At 40.2% G+C, this 12,191-nt stretch overlaps 1 protein-coding gene across 2 annotated transcripts; it reads right to left on the bottom strand.

Annotated features, from left to right (window-relative positions):
- Positions 1-236: 236 nt before the first annotated feature.
- On the bottom strand, positions 237-11,892 carry LOC110000049 (tetratricopeptide repeat protein 14). Of its 2 annotated transcripts, XM_065955604.1 has the most exons (13): positions 11,424-11,892; positions 10,463-10,593; positions 9,110-9,309; positions 8,655-8,739; positions 7,627-7,756; positions 7,195-7,350; positions 5,918-5,989; positions 5,642-5,761; positions 5,100-5,222; positions 3,956-4,073; positions 2,057-2,163; positions 1,737-1,933; positions 1,448-1,644 (listed from the first exon to the last, which is right to left on the bottom strand). In XM_065955604.1, exons 1-13 carry the CDS (start codon positions 11,555-11,557, stop codon positions 1,592-1,594), a joined length of 1,626 nt encoding a protein of 541 aa, XP_065811676.1. In that variant the 5' UTR covers positions 11,558-11,892; the 3' UTR covers positions 1,448-1,591. The 2 variants fall into 2 exon arrangements, with proteins under 2 accessions (XP_020510878.1, XP_065811676.1); XM_020655222.3 differs by having other exon boundaries at positions 237-1,933; positions 11,424-11,881.
- Positions 11,893-12,191: the final 299 nt, after the last annotated feature.

Below are 12,191 nucleotides of genomic sequence, written 5' to 3'. Positions count from 1 at the left end.
AGTCCAGTACGGAAGCTGTAGTCCTCCAACCGGGCGGCTCAGAATCGAATCCCACCGGTGGCTCCTTTCTCGCATGTCATTCCCCTCTATCTCTCTCCCTGATTTCAGACTCTATCCACTGTCCTATCTCTCCATTAAAGGCAGAAAAAGCCCAAAAAACCTTGGTCAAAAACATGGTCAAGTATATTATGCACAACATGGGTCCTTTAAATCCCAAAGACTTAAATGACACGTAGTTTGACATTTCAAAATGCTTTATTCATTCGACTGATTTGTATTCACGACAGGAGAAACTTGATAATGTGTGTATTGTGTAAAACTTGAAAAAGGTACAATAGTACCTAACAGTCAGATTGTTTGGGAAAAGAGTTTCACAAGCCACAGAAAGAATGCACAGAATGGCACAAGGCAGTAAACATAAGGCAGTATCCTCTCCATCAGTAAGAAGTACGAATTAAGGTAAACACTAAACAACAGACGTGGAGCCTGCAGGTAAATGAAGATACGCTAGAGCGGCCAAATGATGCAATGTAATAAGAAATTACCCTTTAAATTTGAAAACCCCACTTATCTGTCAAATGTATGAAAGTTATCTCAAACAAGATATAACCGGGGGAAAAATGTCGATGTACATCATTAGGAGTTACAAGAACGGTACTTTATCTTTAATTATGGGACGTATTGCTTAATTCAGATTATAGCTTCCAATCACTTCAGATGAACATTTTCACTAGCTGTTATCCCGCTGTTCTCACAGGCCTTATATCTAACATAAAGAATTTAAAAAAATCTAAAAAAATTAAAGACTCAGGCATTTCATCGAACACTTCAGGTGGACTACAACAAGAGCGACGTTCAACTAACAACACATTTGGCGTCTGCTTCAGCAGTGTCCAGAGGATCGGTTTTCAAAAGGCTTTCACAGTCTCAGGCGGGATTCCTTTGGTTTCTTTCGGTTGATCATTTCGGCCTTCCACCTTTCTCCTTCTCAAATTGGGCGATCTTACTGAAAATATCTAACAGGTTAGTGGGGAGCTCTTTTTTGGGCCTTACTGGAAAATCGCTCTTTTTGTTTTTATGATTTCCGGAGCCTCTTTCTTCTGACCTGCTGCTCTCTTCCTCTGGTTTCCCCTTAAAACTGTCCTTCTCTCCTCTTGTCTCTTCTGCCTCTTGAATCCCCCCCCTCCCTCTATTCTCATACCTACCACCATCAAAGGAGTTTCTCCTGGGAGAGTCGTGTCTCCCCCTGCTCTCGGGGTGTTTGGACGCAGAGTTTGCTAAATATTCTGATTTGGAACCAGATCTCCGCAAGTACTCGGAGTCAGCTGACGAGCAGGACACTTTCCTCTTTCTGTCCCCATCTAAGCTGCTCCTCCTCTTTGAGTCACTGTCTCTCCTGTTGTCCTCCTTTCCTCTGTCCTTGCTTTTATTCCTCCTTTCACTGCTCCCTCTCCCCCTCTCCTCACTGTTTTTCTTTTTCCCCGCCTTGCTCTCCTCTCTGTCCCTTCTCTTCCTTTCTTTGTGCGAGGAGTCGGACTCTTCGTCGTCTGAAGCGCCCGACAGAGAATAAAGTTGAGAGATCCTCCTGTCCTCAGCGTCCTTCTCCTCTACCTCCTCCTCCTCTCCGGACCCCGGGCCCCCTCTCTGGTTCAGAAAGGTGGCAGAGGTGTTGGGAGGAGCGGGATACCACTCCACCTCATCCTCCTCTTTCTCCTTTCTGCCTCTCTCGCTCTTACCCTCCTCACTCCGCCTGCTCTCCCTCGAGGAGATCCTGCTGTGGCGCTTACTTCCTCGCTCGGACCTCCTCCTCTTTTTCTTCTTCTTTTTGGACCTCCTGCGATTTGAGGAGGTGGAAGAAGGAGAAGAAGAGTCCTGCGAGGAATTGGAGGACGATGAAGAAGAAGATGCTGATCTCTTTCGTTTTTTTTTCATCCTGCAAAAAAAAAAAATACATTCACTGATGCATAAGCTGACAAAGCTGATGCATTTAAGTGTCACATTCCTTAATATGCAGTATATTTACCTTCACACCTTTAAAAGATCTGAGCCAACTCACCTCTTCTCCTCTTTTAAGATCTTACGCAATTTCTCAGCGCTGGTCTGGCTGCTTGTAGCTTTCTCCTGCTCTTTAGCGAGCGCTTCTTCTCGGAGGCGAATTGATTTCTTTACAGTCACCCGATTGAGGCAAAGCAAGTCATGACAACGGCAGGCAAACACCCATGAGGACATATTCAAGCATATGGCACGGCAAAAACCAAAGACGTGCAACAGAGACCCCCCCCGCCCCGAATTGATTCATTCAGTCAGTCACAGTGACGTAAAGCGTGTGGAGAGGGATTGGTAGGTTAAAGGTTTTTAAAAAACAAAAAGAAAAGACCCCCACATAAACACAGAAGAATTAAGATATGTACAGAGTTGTTTACCACAGAGGAAGTGGTTGGATCCAACAGTGTAATAGTCGGCAAAGAAGCAAGACGGATGGACAGAGGCACAGGCAGGAGAGATGCAGAGAAATCAAAACAGCGTTTATTCCCCATTGAGACAGAGAATAGTTGCAACGTTACCGTGTGTGGAACCAGGGACACGGTGCACAGCGGTGTCCAGTGAAGGGGGTCGTCATCATCGTCCAGTTTTTATTTTTTCACGCCCCACAAGGCAGATGACAAGGCCATGGCAAAATTGGAGGATCAAAGGCGGAGTCCCGGGGTCACGGACACACACAAACACCAAAAACACTTCATCAGTATTACAAACCATAGTGTCATAAAAATCCTACCTAATCCATACCTAGTATTATTCTATTATTGTATTTTTTCTCCCTTTATTTAACTGATGTACATATGTTTGATTTTTAACTTCTTGTTATTTTTGATAATTATATTCCTGTTTCTTGAGCTGTTTCCCCCAAATTTCCCCAATGGGGGATCAATAAAGTTTATCTTTATCTTTAAGAATGAACCATCACTAAAATCAACAGCAGACACCTCAGGGAGGAGTCGAGCATTAGTTCCTGATGTTTGTTATCAGAAGACGTCTTTAAGCCCCCTGTGTTGTGGAAGCACGAGAAGCAGAACATGTTGACTAGGGTTGTCACAATACCAGGATATTAAACTTCAAGATAGAAAACCACAAGTTTCTCAACCCTGCAGGTCTGCTGAAACTCTCAGCTCTTTTAAATCGAGGTTGCAGCTGCCTTTAATTAAACAGCTTTAATGAGATTTTAAATTTTAACTCTGCACTGTAACTTTGAACTCTTTTTATATTTTTACTTTATTTATTTTAATTAATTTCATCTAAATTATTTTTATTCAAACATATTTTCAGATTTAATAATTTCAGTGATTTTTAAAAGTTCTATTTTGATGTTTCTTTTCTTTCCTCTGTCATGATGCTTTTGAAGTCTTGTGTGAAGCACTTTGAATTGCCTTGTTGTTGAAATGTGCGACATAAATAAACTTGCCTTGCCTTGCTCTGTGTCACCTCTGTTACTAACTCTGCTGCTGGCACAGCGTTAGGATGACTTGGTCTCGCCATCATGCCTGTGACATTTATATTGAAGGCGAGACGCTACAGGGGCATAAATATCGCTGCATGAACTGGCAATATAAATGGAGCTCAAAGTCTCTAAACGCACGCACACACACAAGCATGTAGAGCATACAGAGCTGGGTCAGTTTCTATTTATGCCAAAGGTTTCTTGTATAACATATTCTAATATTTTTACAAACCAGCATTTGACACATTTAAGGAGTCTAAATATGCAACATGTGCTGTCAGCGTCTCTACACTTTATTCAAACGGCATTAGTAATAAGCACATTTAAAATCAAAATGTGTTTTCATTGTTAAATCTAAAATACACACAATGCTTGCATGCACAATTTCCTGCGCCTCTTTGCTTGCCTGTTAAATTCCTTTGTGTGAATGTGTGTGTATGTGTGTTTTGACCCACTCACCTGTATCGTGTCAGTGATCTTGTGAAGCGCCTCCTTCGCCTCAGGATTCAGGTCATCGAGAGACAGTGCCCTCCTGTACAATCCTTCTGCTGTTACTAGTTTCTCTTGTTCTTCGAGTCTGAACAGACAGAAGAAATGAGTCAACAACAACAACAACATTATTATTAACAGATTAATTACAATTATTACTCTAAAGCAATTTAATCATTACGCTTCTTGTGAGCACTCCCATATCTTTGTTATGAGAACAAAACATCTGCTTTATTGGGCCTCAGTGTTCTGTTGCTTTATAGCACTTTATGTGACGTCAACTCAACATTCATCGAAACCTTTCTTGAAATCGGTCGTGTGAATTTAAGTGTAAACTACTTAATTTTTAATAGGTTTGAAAGGGTGCTGAATCACGTTTTAAAAGTGTTTTCAGAAGCAGCCGAGGAAGTATTAAAACACTTCGACACTTTACTTCAAAAGAAGATGACTTAAAGATGACTTAAAGAGATCCACATATTTCTACTTAGCATGTCCTATCCTGCCAAGGCTTGGTATAAGTCTTGATAGAAGATTTACAAGCCAAGCTTCCTTTATACGTTTTCCATTAAGAACTCCTTATTCTTCTAGACTCATAACTGACTTTTTGTTTTTATGAATGGTTTTCAATTCCAGCTGTCAACATGTCTGCAAAAGAAGGAAATGAACCAACTGTTGCTTTCTATTCTCATGTGATTTTTTCAATACATATTAATTGTTTTGTATTATTGTTTCCTAGTCCCTTTTATAACTAAGAACCAACAAAAACAAGTGACTGAAGATGAAACAGTTTAATTTTCAAATTGTCGGTGAAGTCTTATTTTTAACTTTTTTTGTTCAAACCTACAACATACACAATAAATGAAGAATATATAGATCAATTCAAAACTCAAAAAAGTGAAAATCTCTCCTTTGGGTTTTCATTACACCTGGACTTTGACATGAGATGTTTTTGATTAGACAAAAACTCACTTTATTTCTTTTCTGTACTATATTTATTTCCCGTTCTTTCAGTTAGAAATTATATTCCTGTAAGTGTCCTAAAACATCAACATACAGACTAACCAAAGCAACAACACCTCTGTACTATCATCAAAGCATAATAACTAGTTCTTACTGTTTTCCTCTCTCCACCAGTGTCTGGCAGAGGTACTTCTTGGCGTTGCGGTGATCTGGACAGTTCACCAGGGCCAATTCAAAGTCAGTAATCGCCTTCATGATGCTGCCTTTGTTAGCATACCTAAAAACAACCAAAGAGGGTTAAAGGGAGCTTTGATCGAAAGCATTCATAAGAAAATGAACCCGTAATGAAATAGTTGTTAAATGCAGCCTTAGTTTTAATGTATACACATTTTAACAAAACAATACTGCATTTTTTTAAGATGTGTCACGTAACAGGGAGACTTTCCCGGCAGTGATGTCATCACACCATTGCTTCAAAGGAATAATAAACGCTATGTGTTTGTGGTATGAAGCTGAGCAGGCAGCACGCCTAAGACAGCTTCTTGATGTTTTACAGACCACAACATAATTGCAGGAACTGGTATGTTGTTAAATTCCTCTTGAGGTTTCCTCTTCACTATTCAGAGTGTTGTGACAATAAAGCTACACATCATGACATCAAGACTGGACTGTAACACTTGAAGGAGGTAGACTCACAGAGCCCCGCGTGCAACCAGTGCTTCGACGTTATTGGTGTCGATATCCAGGGCTTTGTTGTACTCATTCATGGCTTCCACATGACGACCATGTTTGAAGTGGTCCACACCTGCACGGACACTGAGAGAACAGAGACACACAGGGAACATGATGTTAATGTCAGAAGAAGACACTGCACCAAAGAGTGAGTTGTTCGCTTTATGGTGTAATGAGTCTCAGGAGGAACTCGTCCATCCGGGTATTTCCCCAAACACAAAATTAAATGTTTGGAATTACCACTTCAAGGCCCAAGATGCAGACTGCTTCTTCCGGATAACAGAGGCAAAATCCTCCTCTTGGAATAGTTTACTGTGGAGAAAAAAAAAGGGCACAGCTGTAAATAGGTGACATGACTTGGACCAGTGGATCTCAAACTGGTGGTGTCGGGAACAATAAGTGGGTCGGGAAAGGTGTGCAAGGAATAACAATTGTGTCAAAAAGAAGCACTTTATAACCAAGTTTGTTTTGTTATGTTCTTTGTTCTGTCACGCTTCGTACCATCTTGAGGTCCAAACTGCAACATTTTTCATTAAATCAAAATATATACATAATATAAAAATATCAGAAATTTGGGTTGCGATTTTTCATGAAGGAGTCGTTGGTGGGTCCTGAGGCTCCACCAGTTGAGAACCACTGACTTAGACAATGGACCTGTTTTACACAACAGATGGTTAATCCCTGTATGGAACATAGCCGTAACATTTACCAGTCAAGGTGGATCCTTTATTTAATTGAGGATAAACGTGAGTAACAGGTCGGTGCTATTACTGAGCCTTACTGGTCTGAGCTTGTTCTGTTCTGTTAGGCTATTCTCGGCTGCAAATCGTTGTTTGTTTCATGCAACACAACACGTTGTGACAAAACATATTTCACTCATCCACAAACACTCTCACTGCTCACTAAAGTCGTTGCTTTTGACTTCGTGTTTTATATTTGAGATCATTTTTAACCCAGCAGACATGGAGCAGAAGTGGATGTGGGTTTGAGACACGATCCGTAGGAGGCAAACATACGGGGAACATAATACATTATGGAAAGAGTGCTGGTGATATCAAAAACACCTTTCTATAAAGTTGAAAGATTTTCAACTAAAAGTGCTTGTAGTGACCCGCACAGAAAAGGCAGAGCGCTCAGAAAAAAGGTGCTGGGTGCTGCGCTTTTTCACTGGGTGGCCGCCTACTGCTGCAAACGCCTGTTGCTGCAAACGCCCTGCTGCTGCAAACGCCTGTTGCTGCAAACGCCCTGCTGCTGAAAATGCCCGTCAAAAGCCAAAATGACATTTTTACATGACACAATCCTCCTACAAAATATGAATCAATCAAATGTATTCATAAAGCACATTTAAAAACAGCAACAGCTGATCACACTTCTGTACATGGAACAAAAGCAGTACTGGTAGTTACAGAAAAGGACAAAAACAACCAAACAAAAACCTCACACATACATGTGCGTGCACACACAAAATAATGACGTATGTGGCGGTAAAAGAGTCAGTCAGTGTAGATGTGTCTTACCTTTGTAGACCTCTCATCATTGACGGTGGATGGTCGTCGCTGATTCCCACCTTCTCAAGCAGGTAGTCCACTACCGACGGGTTGTGGTAACCATGGCAACTGTGCAGTATACACTCATATGTCTCACTGGAGTCAGCTGCTGCACGAACACTTCGACTAAAGAGGAGAGGAGTCAGAGTCTCGGGCTAGAATTATATACTAAAAGAAAACATATTTGTGACATACATATTTAACTATTTGTTAAATATAAAAACCTTAAAAACAGCTACATGTTTTTCTCCATAAGTAAGTTCACTCACTTTTAACCATCTCATGCATTGTATAATGATTTTGAGCATAGTTAGTTTCAATAATGATGTCTTGTTAAAGCCTCCTTGAGTTCAGTGTTATGTTGTGTATATTATGTTGTGTGTTGTCAGGCTGTGTAGCTACCTGTAGTGTGTGGGCAGCTCCTCCCGGGGAATGACACCCAGTTTGACGTGCTCCATTTTGGAAGAAAGAGACGCCTGGTGGAGGGAGACTGTGACTTTCTCCTGGTAACGATCGATATCTTTCACTGCAGCTACAGAATGACAAAATCCAAATTAGGGAGAGGTTTTTAATATCTTTTCTGTCAGATATGACTCTCTCTCTCCCGTAAATGAACAGTTCCGTTTAAGGCTGAACTCACAGCGTTTCTGTGTTTGCTGTTGTTTTCTGATTGTGTGTGTTTTGACTTAAAAAAAATGTCTGTACTTGCAGCGCGTTTGATGCTTATGCAGTTGTTTTGCCTATTTGCAGCGCGTTTCAGCCTTTGCATTTGTTGTGGTAGTTTGCATTTGCTTTTGAATGTGCAGTGTTTCTATATATGCAGCGCATTTTTCCAAATGTATGTCGTTTCATCAGTTGCTGAGCGTTTGACCCCTACCGGCCACCGTACATTTACCTCGGAAGTCGGAAATGGGAATGACGTCACACCCGAGTAAACTGCGTTCCAGTTCCAACTCGGAAAAGCAACATGGACGCTTCCAGGAGTACCTTTGTTTTGTTGGCTAATATCAGACGATAACAACACACTACGTGATAGTTTCTGACAGAAAATAATATGAAAACACCTCCACAGAGAGAACTTGCACAATACCGTCAGTCTGATTGATTTAATTACACAAAAAGACGACTAAGCTGCCAATAAACTCAGCAGTTACATCTTAAACATCCCTTTCGATGCACGTAGCAGCCATATTGGATCTGACCTCGGGGCTACTTTGTTCTCACCGAGTTTCCGAGTCGTAATTACGACTTCAGGGGGCGTTCCAGTTGACACTTCGAACTGGGAACTGGGAATTTCCCACTTACGAGATCAACTGGAACGCACCATTGCACACTATTTCTTAAAAAAAAAAAAAAAAAAAAGGCTAAATCCAGGTGTGGAAAGTCTGTGCTAAAAATAGGGTCATGTAAAGTCACAACAAGACACTAACCTCTGATGAAGTCCCCAATCTGGTAGTAGGACAAAGGATCATCATGGCTTCCAGTGGAGGGAATTTCTCTGATGTGACAGAGAGCCTGAAGGCAGGAAAGAGGAAGAGGGGAAAACTAAAGGTTTGACTACATTTCTGTGGGAACACTTCAACCTTTATCAAACAATGTAAGTACAGGGTATAAGAGGAGGAAATAAATGTTGTCCACAGAATGCATCTTACAGTATATAAGCATATACATTGGATAATATAAGATGTGCATTGCACCAAGACTCATTTTGTTTATTCCCACTGTCAGACATGCAGGACATCTCAGAACCACTGAGTTGGCACGTTGTGTAAAACTGGACAACTAACTATTTCAAGTATGCTGTACATATAATGGTGGACTAACTGGTTTATAAAGTTTATTGCATCATGTTTGCACATTTAACTGATTGAACTTGTTGACCTACCGACAACTCCAAGTCTTCGATGTCTCTCTTCAGCCCTCCTGCCGTGCAGAGCAATGTCAGAAAGAAGCCGTATTCTCTAATGTTGTTGATCCTGCCCACCACAATATCTCCTTTTTCCAAATCCCTGTACAGCATGACTCGCCTCTCCTCAAAAGACGCCTCCATGAATAACTCCACCGGTGGCATCACAGCATAGGGCTCTGGGGAAGGACAGGTAGAAACTTGAATCATGTAGATGTTACAAAAAAAGTGCTTTTTAATCATCCTTGCATTAAAAATCACACATTTTCTCTTTGTTTTGGTCTACATGTACACTTTGCCTGCCATTTTTCTTTTCATAAAAATGACAAATGTCTCCCAGGACTGTCAGTTCAGCATTTTAGTGTTGCCAAGGAAACCTGAGATTTTAAAAATTCAATGATATAAACTTGCTTTGTCACAACTGGGGTGTATGAGGAAATTAAAAGATCTCCTTTCTGTCACCTTAAACTTGCTCTGTTATCAATAATTGTAGATGGCAGTATAGAAAAGCAGACATCACAGCTGTTGTCATTATTTTCTTTTCTTTAAGAGTTTTGTACGTTCACAACAGCTAAAGTCTAAAAAAAGTGTCTGTTTTCATGAACTGCTCCTCCTTGCTCCCTCTACGCTTTGAGTCCGTCAGCTGCACTCTGTTGAGCCCACACTGTTAGACCCCACGTGGGCCAAGTCTGCTCTGATTGGTCTGCCGATCCGCTCTGTCGTTATTGGTCAGTTGATCAGCACGCGTCTCGGAAATTTCAACATGAGCTGCAGGGCTCGCCACAACGAGCCAATGGGCTTAGATCAGTGACATCACACTGACAATGACGTCACACTGACAGATTTTTATCGAGGGGGGCTAGAACCGAGCGTTACATGCAGCTAATGCTACAGCTAACAGGAGGACGTAGGAGAAGCTGCGTTTCCGTGGACTTTCAATTTCTGCAAATAGATGTGTCTAAACATGCACAGGACACTTGGAAAACACACTAAAGAGCATATAAAACCAGAAAAAGCAGAATATGACCCCTTTAAGTGTTTCAAAAAAAATATTGAACTAAGTTTTCCATCTGTCTGACAGAACTGTTAACCATACAATTTAAAAACGTTTCAGTCATGTTTCTAACACCTTTAATGAGTGTAAATGAATGGTTCTGCTGCTCTTTAAACATATTACTCATTCTATGCCTCCTATGTATACAAAGTGCTGCATGCGGAGTATGATGGCTGGGCTTCGCTTGATTAAACAAAATAACAGAAAGTCAAAAAACAGAAAGCAGAATTGGACTTTCCCAGAGATCAACACTGTCAAAGTATTTTGTGGAGTATCACCTGCAGCGTCCTCCTCCTCTACTTGCTCCTCTTCCTGCCCCGTGGCGGTCTTCCATGATGGACAGAACAGGATGTCAGCCTTCCTGGCGATGAATTGCTCCACAAGGGGGTTGTCCTGAACTTGACTAACGCTGCACACACAGACAAATCAGCCAGTTAGAAAAAAAAACAATCATGTCACGTTTTTTTTGCAACGCATACCAAGGGGAAATTCAATTCGATTCAAAAAACTTTATTTGTCCCCAGGGAGGCAATTTAAAGGCACACAGAGCAGTAAATTAACAACAGTGCAAGTAGACGAAACATTTTAAACCTAAAATATAAAGTGTTAATTTAAATACAACTTAAAGCTTAACTTCAAAATACAAAATATAAAAGAGTAGATATAAGTGGACAGTGATCGGACTAACAGATGTAAACAGAACTATGTGCAGTAAACAAGAAATAAATATATATATACAGAGATATGTGCAAGTAGGCTAAATACTAAATCATAAGTTATAAAGGTGCATAATGGAACAGAACTAATATAAACACTACCCACACGACCTGCTTCATTATTATTATTATTATTAAGCATCAATATATATATACATATACTGTACATTCTATATATTTAATTATATTAGTCAATATTATATAACATTTCATTATATTACACTACATTGTTCATATTGCAATATATATATATATAAATAAAGTATAATCCTATCCCATATACAAAATAACTGTAAAGGTAAAAATGAGATAAATAAAGTGCAATGATGGAAATATTAAATCATGCAATGCAGACAGGTGATGTTTGATGACGTGATGTTTGATGATGTGATGTTTGATGACGTGATGTTTGATGACGTGATGTTTGATGACGTGATGTTTGATGATGTGATGTTTGATCAGACTTTGTCATCAGTCTACACACAAACAGGACAGCAGGGTCAGAGGTCACGTGTTTACATACCTGTCACACGTGGCCTTGCACAGATCAGACACGACAGTTTGAAAGTCCGGGTTTTCTATTTGTTCACACTTCAGTTTGTCTAACAGTGACTGTCCGTGATATGTCAGACACTGCCGCAGCAAGTCTTTGTCCATGTTTATTCTCTCTCTTGTCTTCCAGGTCTCGCTTCACATCCTGTTTTTATTTTCTGATTCTCTTCAGCTGTAAAAACAAACGCAGCTATGCTATGCTATGCTATGCTATGCTATGCTAACCCTCTGGCGGGAGGTATTTTAGAAGTCACTATATTCGTTATGAAAATAAATAAATAACAACACGATAATACGCTAGTTTAGCTTTTGCAAAAGTTCCCATATTTTCTGTTACACTAACGCACTGCTGTCTTTGTTTTTGGACCAAGTTACACCAAAAGGTCCATCACTCAGTTCCCAGTGCATAGCCATACTCATAAACGAGAGCGCATGCGCAGATTGTGTTACATTGAAAGAGTCGACGGAAACAAATTCTACCTCGGAACTATAGTTGTATACAATAGATAGATAGATAGAAAATTAACCACAAAACCGACGCCCCCCTCCCATACATATATATTAACCTGAAAAAAGATTTAAAGAATCCCCCTAGATGAATCAAACTTAAACCTGTGTAATTAAAAATAGACTTAAACAAGAAATGAACATAACCCGTGCAGGGATAAAAATATGTGTGTAACTTAAAGCAAGAACCTATAAACTACATAAATATATAGATATAGAGATATTATTTTTA

This window comes from Labrus bergylta, chromosome 6, assembly GCF_963930695.1.
Source record: "Labrus bergylta chromosome 6, fLabBer1.1, whole genome shotgun sequence".
In the NCBI taxonomy this organism is placed as follows: domain Eukaryota; kingdom Metazoa; phylum Chordata; class Actinopteri; order Labriformes; family Labridae; genus Labrus; species Labrus bergylta.
This window is presented reverse-complemented; position numbering and strand designations above follow the sequence as displayed.

Bases quoted from the DNA above. Each gene is read 5' to 3' on its own strand.
- LOC110000049 (XM_020655222.3), bottom strand. From the start codon at position 11,557: ATGGACAAAGACTTGCTGCGGCAGTGTCTGACATATCACGGACAGTCA. The intron at 7,757-8,654 runs GTTAGTGTCTTG...GTCATTCTGTAG, and splicing joins GATTGGGGACTTCATCAGAG to CTGCAGTGAAAGATATCGAT. The intron at 4,074-5,099 runs GTAAGAACTAGT...CTGTCTGTTCAG, and splicing joins CTGGTGGAGAGAGGAAAACA to ACTCGAAGAACAAGAGAAAC.